This window comes from Macaca fascicularis, chromosome 8 (assembly GCF_037993035.2).
Source record: "Macaca fascicularis isolate 582-1 chromosome 8, T2T-MFA8v1.1".
In the NCBI taxonomy this organism is placed as follows: domain Eukaryota; kingdom Metazoa; phylum Chordata; class Mammalia; order Primates; family Cercopithecidae; genus Macaca; species Macaca fascicularis.
The window spans coordinates 83,843,029-83,856,574 of record NC_088382.1 but is presented as its reverse complement, the minus strand read 5'-3'; the positions used below and the strand labels follow the sequence as shown (position 1 = coordinate 83,856,574).

Sequence of the window (13,546 nt, the reverse complement as noted above, 5' to 3'; positions counted from 1 at the left end):
TACCACATACCCACAAGAATTAAAAAATAAAATTTTTTTGAAACAAAACATTTTTGAGGACTGTCGGCACTGTGCTTACTCTACCTAATGGATAAGTTACCCTGCAACCATTAGCAAGAGAAGGGCTGAAAGCAATGGGAAAACTCAGAAGGGAATGGTAAGACAATTTAGCTGGGAATCAACTAGAATGCTCTCAGGTGCAGATAATAAAATTCTGACTCCAACTCACTAAAGCAATAACCAGAAAGTCCAGAAGTATGGCAAAACCCAGGCTTGGGTGATTCAATGACCCCACAGTATCTGCAATTTGAGTTATTATTTTTTTAATTTTTAAAAATTATTTTAAATTTTATTTTTGAAACAGAGTCTCACTCTGTTGCCCTGGCTGGTGTGCAATGGTGCAATCTCAGCTCACTGAAGCTTCAAACTTCTGGGATCAAGCTATCATCTCACCTCAGCCTCCTGAGTAGCTGTGACTACAGGCAGGTGCTGCCATGCTTGGCTAATTTTTATTTTATTTTTTGTAGAGACAGGGTCTCACAATGTTGCCCAGGCTGGTCTTGAATTCTTGGGTTCAAGCAATTCTCCCACCTCAGCCTCCATGCTGGGTTTATAGGTGTGACCCACCACGCCAGGCTCTTATTTTTTTAGACTAACCATTCTTCTGTTCACAGTATCAGCTTCATTCAGACACTAATTCCCTTTCATGGTCATCAGATGATTGTCCACAGAAATGTGGGCAACATTCCTCCTTGTTTACATCTAGTGAGACAACCAAGGAATTTGAATTCATCCCTTCTGATTGAGCCAACCTCAGTCATGTGACAAACCAGACCAATTAACCATACCCTGGGAATACTTCACATGGCTAACCTAGCAAATCAAGATCCACCCTAAAGTAGAAATGTGGTGTACATCAGAAAAAGAGCAGGAAACATGACATGTCTCATAATCCATTCCACATCTCTGAACCCTGTCCTCACATCAAGTACATTAGAAGGTCAAAGAATCTTTTAATCCAAGAGAAAAATCTAAGAGAGAGGGTTTGCGGAGGATGTTTTTAGAGAAAGCTATGCTGTGAGTCCTGTTTCCAAACCCCTCCCCATAAGAACTGAAACAGGGTTGGGTAAAAACCTGCTCTACCTCAAAGCTAAGTGAGAGGGGACTCCACAGAGCTACTTAGAGAGCTTAATGTGTAATCGATTGCCTGATATGTTCTTCTTGCCCACTGCAATTGACTGAGACCATGGCACTGCAGTAAGGAAACTCTAATTAATATGAAGGAGAACTGGAGTTTCCACTCAAATCAGTCTCTTGGTATGGCCAAGGGACTTAGAGTCAAAGGAACTCTAAGCCAAGGGACTTAGAGTCAAAAGACTTATAGCCAATTAAATGTCCAGATAGGAATAGACATGGAGAGGCATTCATTATCCCTTAAAAAAAATGTTTTTATGTAAAAAGTCAATAAACAAAAAGCCGAAGGCAAGGTTACAAAACTGACTATCTTTAACTTCTATGCCTTGAGCTACAGTAATGTTAGGTTTAGTTACAGACTTTTAGCAATTAGCTATATAAAATGCAAACATTGTTCCGAAACAAAAAGTTTTTAAATATATATCTATCTTCACAACTCATAACTGGGAATTTTGTACCCAGGAGGCTTTGTCACAAGGTATCTTTATCCTGTCTGTAATTATCTTCCTTTAATTCTACGGGAATTAGAAAAGGTGCCACATAACAGCTCAGAAGGCAAAGTCCCTTGTTTTACTGGCTGTTTAGGCATCTTTGTACCCATCCTTGATTTGGAGGGTCTGACCTTGACTTAATTCTATCCCTGAAAACTGGCCCTTACAGTCTCATATGCTCACCTCTTCCATGACAGTCTCCGGGCCTAGAGGGACGGTGTTTGTATAGTCTTAGCAGCAGGACATTTTCAGTGAAAAGCAAATTGGAGCCAGTGTGATGCCAAATGAGGGAGATTCGCATCTCTACTCTTCAGAATACCATGATTCTGGTTTCCTTGGAGGTAAAACAAGGAAAAATAAATAACAGTATTTTTGAAAATCAAAAGAGTATTTGTGTGTCAGAATAGAAAAAGGAACCTATTCCATTAGGGCACCAACTAAAAATACGAAGAAAAATGCTAACCTGGCACTCTTTAGAGGATTATATAATTCATGATTCAGTCTGCACTCAAAAACAAAAGTTGGGGCTGAAATCTAATAAAAAGTGTTACACTTCTCCTTTGAAACGACCTCTTTCTCTAGTTCTCCTTTTCTATTAAAGAATTTTTTTTTTTTTTTAAGTCAGAGAGTCTCACTTTATCGCCCAGGCTGGAGTGCAGTGGTGTAATCTTGGCTCACTGCAACCTCCATTTCCCAGGCTCAAACAATTCTCATGCCTCAGCCTCCTGAGTAGCTGGGGTTACAGGCGTGCACACCTCACCTGGCTAATTTTTGTATTTTCTAGTAGAGACAAGGTTTCTCCATGTTGGCCAGGCTGATGAAACTTCTGGCCTCAAGTGATCCACCCACCTTGGCTTCCCAAAGGGCTGGGATTACAGGTGTGAGCCACTGCACCCAGCCTAAAGAGAAATTATAGTAAGACCAATTTATGTGCAAAATAAGTTTTAGGCTTATTATACTTGGCCTGATTATTCACATAAAGTGCAGCAAGAATTAATTGGCCACATAGGCTCCTTTTAAGTTGGTTTTGCTGGAACTTTGCCTCAAAATATGTTATTCTAGTCTAAGCCCTGGGGGAAAAAAAAAAAAAAACAGTGTCTCCGATTGTCCTGTTTTGAAAGAAATGAATCTTACTAAACTTATCCAAATAACTATATTGTCATAAAATCAGAATACTCATGAACAGTTTCTGAATTCTGGAGAGCTCAGAGAGAAAAGTAAACTTGCTCACAAAAACATTCTTCACTTAATTGCTCTAAACTATAAATAATTCAAAAGAAAAAGATTTGCTTGACTCCTCTTTAACCACAGCAGCAGCCTTCCAAACACGATGTCCTTTGTTCACCTTGGAAGTTCACAAGTGAAACAGTTCTGGTTAGATGGGAGCTGTCTATCAGGCTTTGCAGAATCTAGCAGCTCCTACTTAGTTAGAATCAGTCTTAGGGGAAAAAGAGGCCCTCTGCTCCTCCTTGCATTCCTCAGGTAGCAAGATCCTATATCAAAAGGATATGGGTCCCCAGCAGGGGTTGGGCCAAGGCACTCAGTCCCTTTTGTCAATCTTTATCTTAATTTGCCCCATTATTGCCACAGGCAACGTAGCATTCTCATTATAACCATTGTCTTTGGAATTTTCTTAAATTTTCCAATCTGGAGCAAGTAGTGTTTTAAAGGCCTTTGTTTTAACTCCCTAAATTTTCATTTTATTTATTTCATTTCTTAATAACCATCCAAAAATTTGTATCACCCTTCTGGGGTGAGCTCTTTTACTCCCTTTCTCTTTTCCTGTCTTTTTTTTTTTTTTTTTTCGTTAATTGCCCCTGATATTTTATTAAGCATCTGTAAGACCCACAAGAGACAGCAAATTTGATAAGGCTTCTCACATAGTCCTATGATGCTGCCGGAGTAATGTCACCCAGGGTGCCCATGTAAAAAGGGCTCCCTAAACCCCACAATTTACCATGACGTGGGTAATAGAAATTGTTGTTGGAGAATATTCGGGTCACCATGAAGCCAGTCCCACATGGCTTGCATATGAAGCATATCAACTGCTTCATCTGGGGTGTTCCACTTGGCATTTTATAGGGAGAGTTGGGCAATCTCCTTCTCAGGATGAACACTAGGCTTGTTGTTCTCTCAGGAATCACCTCCTGTGTATTTCGATCACATACATTCACCAGCAATTGTTTAATCGTGAGCTGTGGGTCCTGCATCAACCCAAGCAAGCTCTTTCATTCTGTAGCATTTAAAATTAATGATTCTATCCTTAAAGTAGTTATTTTTACAATTTTTTGTATAGCAGGATGAGCCGCAGACAAGAACCCCTCAGACACCGAGTTGTAGAAGGAAAGGGCTTTATTCAGCTGGGTGCATCGGCAGACTCACGTCTCCAAAAACCAAGCTCCCTGAGTGAGCAATTCCTGTCCCTTTTAAGGGCTTACAACTCTAGGGGGGTCCGCATGAGAGGGTCGTGATTGATTGAGCAAGCAGAGGGTACGTGACTGGGGGCTGCATGCACCAGTAATCAGAACAGAACAGAACAGTACAGGGAATTTCACAGTGCTTTTCTATACAATGTCTGGAATCGGTCAGGGGTTGATCTTTAGCTACCAGGGCCAGTGCTCGGTGCCGGGCTGTCTGCTTGTGGATTTCATTTCTCCCTTTTAGTTTTTACTTCTTCTTCATTTGGAGGCAGAAATTGGGCATAAGACAGTATGACGGGTGGTCTCCTCCCTTAATTGTAGTAAAGGTTTCTCAGGGAGATGATGATACCAATCTACAAAATGGAACAATTCCTTTACATAACACCCTGTGGCTTTTTGGTTTTTTTGTTTGGTTGGTTGGCTGTTTTTTTTTTTGCTTTGTTTTGATTTTGTTTTTTGAGACAGGATCTTGCCCTGCCACCCTTGCTGGAGTGCAGTGGCACAATTTCAGCTCACTGCAACCTCCACCTCCCAGGTGCAAGAGATTCTCACACCACAGCATCCAAAGTACTGGGATTATAGGCGCGTGCCACCACTCCCAGCTAATTTTTGTGTTTTTAGTAGAGACAAGGGTTTCACCATTTTGGCCAGGCTAGTCTGGAACTCCTGACCTCAGGTGACCCACCCACCTCAGCCTCCCAAAGTGGTGCGATTACAGGCAGAAGCCACCATGACTGGCTACCCTCTTGTTTTAATGGTTACTTCATTTCGCCCTTCCTTCACATTGACTGTCTTCTTGGTAACCACAGGTCTCAGAGGCAACTTTGTTGCCTGAGCTTAATTTTTCTCTTTATCCATTTAGTTTTATCTGTATAATTTTTCCTTTACTCTAAAGCAATTCTTAGTCACTTAACTAAAAAAAAAAATTACTTTTTTTTTTTTTTTGAGATGGAGTCTCACTCTGTCGCCCAGGCTGGAGTGCAGTAGTGGCACAATCTTGGCTCACCGCAACCTCCACCTCCTGGGTTCAAGCAATTCTCTTGCCTCAGCCTCCTGAGTAGCTGGGACTGTAGGTGCCCACCACCACGCCAGGCTAATTTTTGTATTTTTAGTAGAAAGGGAGTTTTAACATACTGACCAGGCTAGTCTTGAACTCCTGATCTTGTGATCCGCCCACCTCGGCCTCCCAAAGTGCTGGGATTACAGGCGTGAGCCACTGCACCCAGCAAAATTACATTTTCTTTAGCAAAAAAACACATCCTTGTGTCTTTTTGTTTTTTGTTCTTTTTTGGAGCAGAGGTTTAATAGGCAGAAGAGAAAAGAAAGAGAAATGGTCTCCAAGTGGAAAAGACCAGCAGGAGGCATATACTCCACATTTTACAGAGAGGATGAGAGACATGGTAGTTGTGGACAGGAAAGGAGGAAATTATGATAGGAAAAGTGGAGATCCTGTTACCGACACCCCATCAGGTGGTCAGAAGCTAGGGTCACTCCAGAAGTCTTTGGATAACACCGGGTGGTAGCTCCAGCCAGAAATCAACATGCAACAGCTAAGTCCTCTCTGAAAGTAAGCTGGTTCAAACAGGACCAATATGCCCAGCAACCCATGGGTACAGGGGAATTCTCCATGTTCTCTCCAGAAAGCCTGTCCTCCAAGTCTTATGAGGCTGGCAGCCATGCTAATTTTTTCTAAATGGCTGAAGGTAGCCCAGTAGTTGGTTTGATTTGGTTCTTAAATGGAGACTGAGAGCCTTGAAATGAAAGGACAGAGTTGGAATCTGCTCCTCTGCTCACCGTTTCAATGAATGTTGTACCTTGGTATCCCAGATGAACCTCCAATATGAAGCTGCTATGTTGTCTGGAGTATAAACCCAGGGTTTTATCAGGGGAACCAGCCCCCAATATTTCAATATAGGTTCTTTTCTATTTTCCTTAAGGGTCGGCCGGTCTGAGAAATAGAGAGAAAGAGCACAAGAGAGAAATTTTACAATTGGGCCTCCAGGGGTACCATCACATATTGGTAGGACCATGATGGTTACCTTGAGCCATTAAACCAGCAAGTTTTTATTAGGGATTTTAGAAGGGGAGGGAGTGTACAAACAGAGAGTAAGTCACAAAGATCACATGCTTCAAAGGACAATTAAGATTGCAAGGCAAGGCAAAATTAGAATTACTGATGAGGTTCTATGTCCTGCTGTGGACACAGTGTCTTGATAAACATCTTAACAGAAAACAGTGTTCGAGAGCAGACTACTGGTCTGACTAGAATTTACCAGGCTGGAATTTCCCAATCCTAGTAAGCCTGAGGGCACTGTAGGAGACCAGGGTGTATTTCAGTCCTTATCTCAACTGCATAAGACAGACACTCCCAGAGAGGCTGTCTATAGACCTACCCCCAGGAAGGCATTCCTTTCCCAGGGCTATTCCTTACTGGAAAAAGAATTCAGTGATATTTCTCCTACATGCACATCCGTCTATGGGCTTTCTGCAAGAAGAAAAATATGACTCTATTCTGCCCAACCCTTCAGGCAGTCAGACCTTATGGTTATCTTTCCTTGTTCCCTGAAAATCGCTGTTATTCTGTTCCTTTTCAGGGTGCACTGATTTCATATTGTTCAAACACACGTTTTACAATTTGTACAGTTAACACAATCATAACAGGGTCCTGAGGTGACATACATCCTCAATTTACAAAGATGACGAGATTAAGAGATTAAAGTAAAGACAGGCATAGGAAATTATAAGAGTATCAATTGGGGAAGTGATAAATCTCCATGAAATCTTCACAATTTATGTTCAGAGATTGCAGTAAAGACAGGCATAAGAAATTATAAAAGTATTAATTTTGGGAGCTGATTAATGTCCATGAAATCTTCACAATTTATGTTCTTCTGCCACAGCTTCAGCCAGTCCCTCCATTCGGTGTCCCTTACTTCCCTCCCGCAACAGAGTTTGTCATCTTGCACTAGGAAAACTTAGGACACAAATACACATGAGGAGTTTAGGAGTGGAGGTTTAATAGGCAGAAGAGAAGAGAAAGAGAAACAGCTTTCTCTATATAGAGAGCGGGGTCTCCAAGCAGAAAAGACCCCATCCTTTTGTTTCTATAAACATCACCAAAAACACCTCTGTTGCCAGGCTGGAGTGCAGTGACATGATCTTGGCTCACTACAACCTCCACTTCCCAGGTTCAAGCGATTCTCCTGCCTCAGCCTTCCGAGTAGCCAGGATTACAAGCGCATGCCACCAGGTCCAGCTAATTTCTGTATTTTTAGTAGAGACAGTATTTCGCCATGTTGGCCAGGCTGGTCTCGAACTCCTGACCTCAGGTGATCTGCCCACCTCAGCCTCCCAAAGTGCTGGGATTACAAGCGTGAGCCACTGCACCCAGCATTTTTAATGTAAATTCTTGGTAAACAACTCAGAAACTCCCTCTTCTTTCCCTTTAAAAACCCTCTTGTAACTGCTGCTAATTTATGGAGTATATATTCAGGCAACTCAAGTTGTAATGCTCCCAGGATGCAATCCTCAAGTTTGGCCCAGGTAAACTCTCTACTTACACTAATTCTGCCTCAGCTTCTTCCTTTTAGGTCAACACTGCTATATTAGTCCATTCTCATGCTACTATGAAGAAATACCCAAGACTGGGTAATTTATAAAGGAAAGAGGTTTAGGCTGGGCACAGTGGCTCACATGTGTAATCTCAGCACTTTGGGAGGCTGATCACCTGAGGTCAGGAGTTCAAGACCAGCCTGACCAATATGGTGAAACCCCATCTCTACTAAAAATACAAAAATTAGCCAGTGTGATGGCAGGTGCCTGTAATCCCAGTTACTTGGGAGGCTGAGGCAGGAGAATCACTTGAACCTTGAAGGCAGAGGTTGCAGTGAGCCGAGATGGCACCACTGCACTCCAGCCTGGGTGACAGAGTGAGACTTCGTCTCAAAAAAAATAAATAAAATATAGGAAAGAGGTTTAACTGACTTATGGCTCCGCAGGGCTGGGGAGGCCTCAGGAAACAATCATGGCAGAAGGGGAAGCAAACACATCCTTCTTCATATGGTGGCAGGAAGGTGAAGTGCAGAGCAAAAGGGTGGGTGGGGAAAGCTCCTTATAAAACCATCAGATCTCATGAGAACTCATTCATTATCATGAGAACAGCATGGAGGTAACCGCCCCCATGATTCAATTACCTCCCACTGGGTCCCCCACAACACGTGAGGATTATGGGAACTACAATTCAAGATGAGATTTGGATGGGGACACAGCCAAACCATATCAATTACTTACCCTACCTTGCCCATTGCTTCCTATGGAAAACACAATAAACACTCTTGCCCACATTTTCCCCCTCCCTCCACGTTCTCACAGACCCTGGTGCTTCCCCAGGTGGCTCTGCATGGTGCACCACGCCTCCGTTTTCTAGAGATCTGTGAGGATAAGCTTCTTTCTTCATGACAGTCATTTCTGTGTCTTCCTATCCTACCATATCTGATTAAAACAAATCCTGGGTACCCTTAAAACAGGAACAATACCTTCAAAAAATTTGTTTATATACTCAATTTATTCTAATTTGAATTAGGTTGGTGTATGATGTCAAACTCCAAGCAAAAGAGCATTTCTTCTGGACTCCCAGAAATAGCTTCAACAACACATTTGTATTTTCCCTAAAATGAAGTATAAGAAATACAAGTAATACAAAATGTTAGATGCTACTATTTCAGAGGCTTTGTAAGAACTTTCTCTTACTAGCAGAAAGCCATTTAAATTGGATTGATTTTATTAGTTTTCCAATGAGACAAAATTTTCCATGTCTTTGAATTAGATGAGCATAAGCCCATTTATTTCCCAATTATAAAATTATGTTATTTTTAAAAACTAACCTAAGAGGTTTTGAAATATTAGATATTAGTTTATAACAAAATAATGAAAGAATATGCATTATTACATTTTATTTTAAAATGGTCACCAAAAGTAAAATGCATAAATTTTCATTACTAGATACATCATGCAAACATCTAAAATCACAATGGTATTATTCATCGAAGCAGCAATTATTTTTACAAAGGCATGGATGACCAGGCTAAGTTCCCAAGAAAATCTTGAACAAAATAAGTCTGTAATTTACATGATTTTTATTCTCCTAAACAATGTTCACATTATATCTAGTATATTACATGAATAGTTATAGAGATTTACTGGCTTATACACAGTGGTCATTCAGTGCTTTCATCTGAAGACTGTTCAACAGATTAGTAATGAGCTCTTGCATTCAAATTACTCTTGCCCATGTATGTTAAAGGGAAAAAATGAAGTGGAAAAAAATGCTATCTTTTGTGCAATTTTTCCATAGTCTACAGAAAGAAAAAATACCAAAAGACCTAATACTAAGGCTGTGCGCGGTGGCTCACACCTATAATCCCAGCACTTCCGGAGGCCAAGGCCAGGTCTCACTAACAACTGTTTCAGTACTGACCAAGTGGTTAAGTTAAATATTGAAAGCCAGTGCCCTTATACAAAGGATGGGATGTAAGAAAAGCCCATCAGGAGTTTTGGCCAGGCCTTTCCTGGGCCTTAAAGCATGACAAAATAACTGAGAAATTCTTAATAGGACCCATTTAGGATTAATCAAGTTTTATTGTGCCCCAGGTTTCCACAACCAAGTTTATTGGGGGTCTGAAGGAACTCCTCAAACCTCCATGATTTAGCAGGAGACAAGATAAAGGTAATCCCCCCAGCACCCAGACCCATTTAGATTAAGTAAAGTTACTGAGGCTCCAGACGAAGGTCTTCAGGACTCAGACCTTAGTCATAGATTAAAAGAAGTTAATCACTTGTGTCTTCAGATGAATGCACACTTACACATAGACATATTCCTTAGAATGAATATAAACTCTGAAAGATTTGTAATTTTGAGTTGGTCTGACAATAATTTCCAGACCTTCTCCCTGTAACCAGTTACAGAAATGAAAGCTCTCTTCCTCCCCAGTTCATCTGCATCTTGTTATTGGGCTGCAAGAAATGGCAGCCTGACCCTCAGTTTGGTCCAGGAACAGAGGTGGGTGGATCACATGAGGCCAGGAGTTTGAGACCAGCCTAGGCAACATGGTGAAACCCCATCTCTACTAAAAATTAAAAAATTAGCTGGGCATGGTGGCATGTGCCTGTAATCCCAGCTACTCGGGTGACTGAGGCACAAAATCACCTGAACTTGGGAGGCGGAAGTTGCAGTGAGCCCAGAACACACTTCACTCCAGCCTGGGCAACAGAGCAAGATTCAGTCAAAAAAAAAAAAAAAAAAAAGCTAATTCTAAATAAAAGTGAAGGAAAAAACCTTAACATCTTAATCTTGAATTGCTATTCATGAAATTGTCAGCTGGGCATAGCTGCCCACACCTGTAATCCCAGCACTTTGGGAGGCTAAGCGGAGTGGATTGCTTGAGCTCAGGAGTTCAAGACCACCCTGGGCAACATGGTGAAACTGCATCTCTTCCAAAAATACAAAATGTTAGCTGGCATTGTGGCACGCACCTGTAGTCCCAGCTAGTCAGGAGGCAAAGGCATGAGGATTGCTTGGGGTGGGGGTTAGTCGGTGGAGGTTGCAGTGAGCAGAGATTGTGCCACTGCACTCCAGTCTGGGTGACAGACTGAGATCCCATTTCAAAAAAAAAGGAAGAAGTTGTGAATTGCTTGTTTCAAATGCTTAACATGTCTATTACTGCTAAAGGTTAGACAATACAAAATAAATATTGAACAATACCTTAGAAAATTTTATTCCCTTGAAGGAGAATGATACTGTTGTATTCACAGTCTCTGCAAACAAAATATAAAATACAAGACGTTATTGGTCACGGTTAGGTGAATTTTTCCTTGGTAGCATAGAGTACACCTTTATGGCATACACTTAACTACTGACAGAGGCAGTCCCAAGCAAAACTGTAGAAAAATAATGAACCTTTTTTACCCTGGCTACTGTTCTCCTGTGGTTTCCTTTCCCTGCCCCTACAGCCTCTCTGTACACCTGCCCCTATCTTATCCCTTAGGGGACACAGACTGTTAAGATCTGCTGGTCTCAATAATGAATAAACGATGAACAAGCTAGTGCTAATATGCGTCAGACCAAGTTACACATGTGTATTTTAAACTAGTTTTCAGAGACATTGATGCACATTAAGCTGAGTAGAATAGAGAATAATCTTTCCAAAGACACATGAGATATTTTGGAGGCAGCCAGAATACTGAAGCGCCTCCCAATTACACCACTGAGAAGCTCACGTTAGCTTCTGTTTAAGTGCATAGCCATGGGCCTGGCCCCACACAAGCTGTGGAGCACAGAGTCAAAAATGCAGGAAAATCCACACCCTACTGTTCTAGTCAGAACAAAGTAGTGAATGTGATGTGATGGGGTAAAGATGGAAATACATGTTTTGAATCTCAAACAAAAGAAACAGTGGCCAAAAATATTTTTAATATAAATAGTTAAATCGAAAACTATAATATTGTTCTCAGAAGTAAATAAATAATGTCTGCATGTATACTTCTAGTCTCACAAATAAGCATTTATTTATTTACTTCTGGGTGTATCCTTTTTTTGTTTTTGTTTGTTTGTTTGTTTTGAGATGGAGTCTCACTCTGTTGCCCAGGCTGGAGTACAATGGTGTGATCTCTGCTCGCTGCAACCTCTGCCTTACGGGTTCAAGAGATTCTCCTGCCTCAGCTTCCTGAGTAGCTGAGATTACAGGCACCTGCCACCACGCCCGATTAATTTTTGTATTTTTAGTAGACACGGGGTTTCACCATGCTGACCAGGCTGGTCTCAAACTCCCAACTTCAGGCTATCCGCCCACCTCAGCCTTCCAAAGTGCTGGGATTATAGGCATGAGCCACTGCACCCAACTGTTTTTTCTTTTCTTTTTGCTTTTTCTTTAAAGCAAATAAAGGGTGTATTATTATTATTATTATTTTTGTTTTGTTTTGAGACAGAATCTCACTCTGTCGCCCAGGCTGGAGTGCAGTGGCACGATCTTGGCTCACTACAAGCTCCACCTTCCAGGTTCACGCCATTCTCCTGCCTCAGCCTCCCCAGTAGCTGAGATTACAGGCACCCACCACTACACCTGGCTAATTTTTGTATTTTTAGTAGAGACGGAGTTTCTCTGTGTTGGCCAGGCTGGTTTTGAACTCCTGACCTCAGGTGATCTGCCCACCTCGGCCTTCCAAAGTGCTGGGATTACAGACATGAGCCAACACACCTAGGCAGGTGTATCCTTACTAAAGGAGTTGATACCTGAGGTGTTTCTTCTGCTCGGTAAAGTGATCATGTCTTCATAATCTTATGATCTTTCATTCAAGGCCAATCCAATTCAAAACTTAACAATTCAACAACTACTTATTGAAAGCCTACTACCCACCAGGGCCTGGGAAGACAATGGTAGTACAACTCTGTCCCTTCTCTCAAAGAGCTAAAGTCTATTGAAGATATAGATATTTAAGAAACCATTCCAGCTGTGAGCGGTGGCTCACGCCTGTAATCACAACACTTTGGGAGGCTGAAGAGGGTAGATCCCTTGAACTCAGAAGTTCAAGACCAGCCTGGGCAACATGGTTGATCCTTATCTGTACAAAATATAAAAAAGAAAGATGGGTATGGTGGCGTGTGCCTGTAATCCCAGTTACTTGAGAGGCTGGGGTGGGAGGATCACTTGAGCCCAGTAGGTAGAGGCTACAGTGAGCTGTGTTTGTACCACTTCACTCCAGCCTGGGTGACAGGGAGACCTTGTCTCAAAATAAATAAATAAATAAATATTAAATTAAAATTAAAATTTTAAAAAAACAAAAAAAGACCCCCAAAATAATAAGAAGAAACCATTCCAAATACAATATGCAATGGGAAAGATGCAGTAAGGATAAATATAACATCTTCGTAAGAGTGATGGCCCTGGGGCCAGAACTGCTTGGGTTTGAATCTCAGCTCCTTTACTTGGTGTGTAACTTCGGACCAGTCACTTAATTTTTCTATGGCTCAGTAAAACAGTGATGGGTGATAACACGTATCTCATAGAATTATCACAAGGGCTATACCAGTTAATATATGTTAGGTGCTAAGAACAATGCCTGGGACACAGCACTTATTAAATATTATTACCACTAAATGTTACTTATAACATTTAATATTATTCTTTCTCGCTTCTAGACCCTCCTTCCAATGGCATCTTGTGAATAATAACATATTCATACCTTGTGAATATTAATGCATTAATATATTAGTTATATATGTATATATTATATAATAACAATAATAGGCTCTATCTTATTAACTTGCTAGTTTCTTTGAGAATATTTTTCACAAATTGAATCATATTTCATTTTTCTCCTTTTTTTTATTTTATTACTTCATTAGGATCTTGTTTTCTCCACTAGTCTGTAATTTCCATGAGGACA

The 13,546-nt window shown here is 41.1% G+C and overlaps 1 protein-coding gene across 8 annotated transcripts in view; it reads right to left on the bottom strand.

The window, feature by feature from the left end:
* LY96 (lymphocyte antigen 96) overlaps positions 1-13,546 on the bottom strand; it is a 111,931-nt gene that overhangs the window by 65,390 nt on the left and 32,995 nt on the right. For 3 of the 8 annotated variants that reach the window (XM_073999032.1, XM_045398396.3, XM_005563557.5), the window contains 2 exons: positions 10,866-10,918; positions 4,499-8,772 (listed from right to left, as the gene is read on the bottom strand). In XM_073999032.1, the coding sequence (XP_073855133.1) occupies positions 8,674-8,772; positions 10,866-10,918 (152 nt within the window). In that variant the 3' untranslated portion in view covers positions 4,499-8,673. Of the gene's footprint in view, positions 1-1,706; positions 2,020-4,019; positions 4,459-4,498; positions 8,773-10,865; positions 10,919-13,546 lie in introns of those variants that run through there. The other 5 variants (XR_010577349.2, XM_065519375.2, XM_065519376.1 and 2 more) reach the window with 4 other exon arrangements.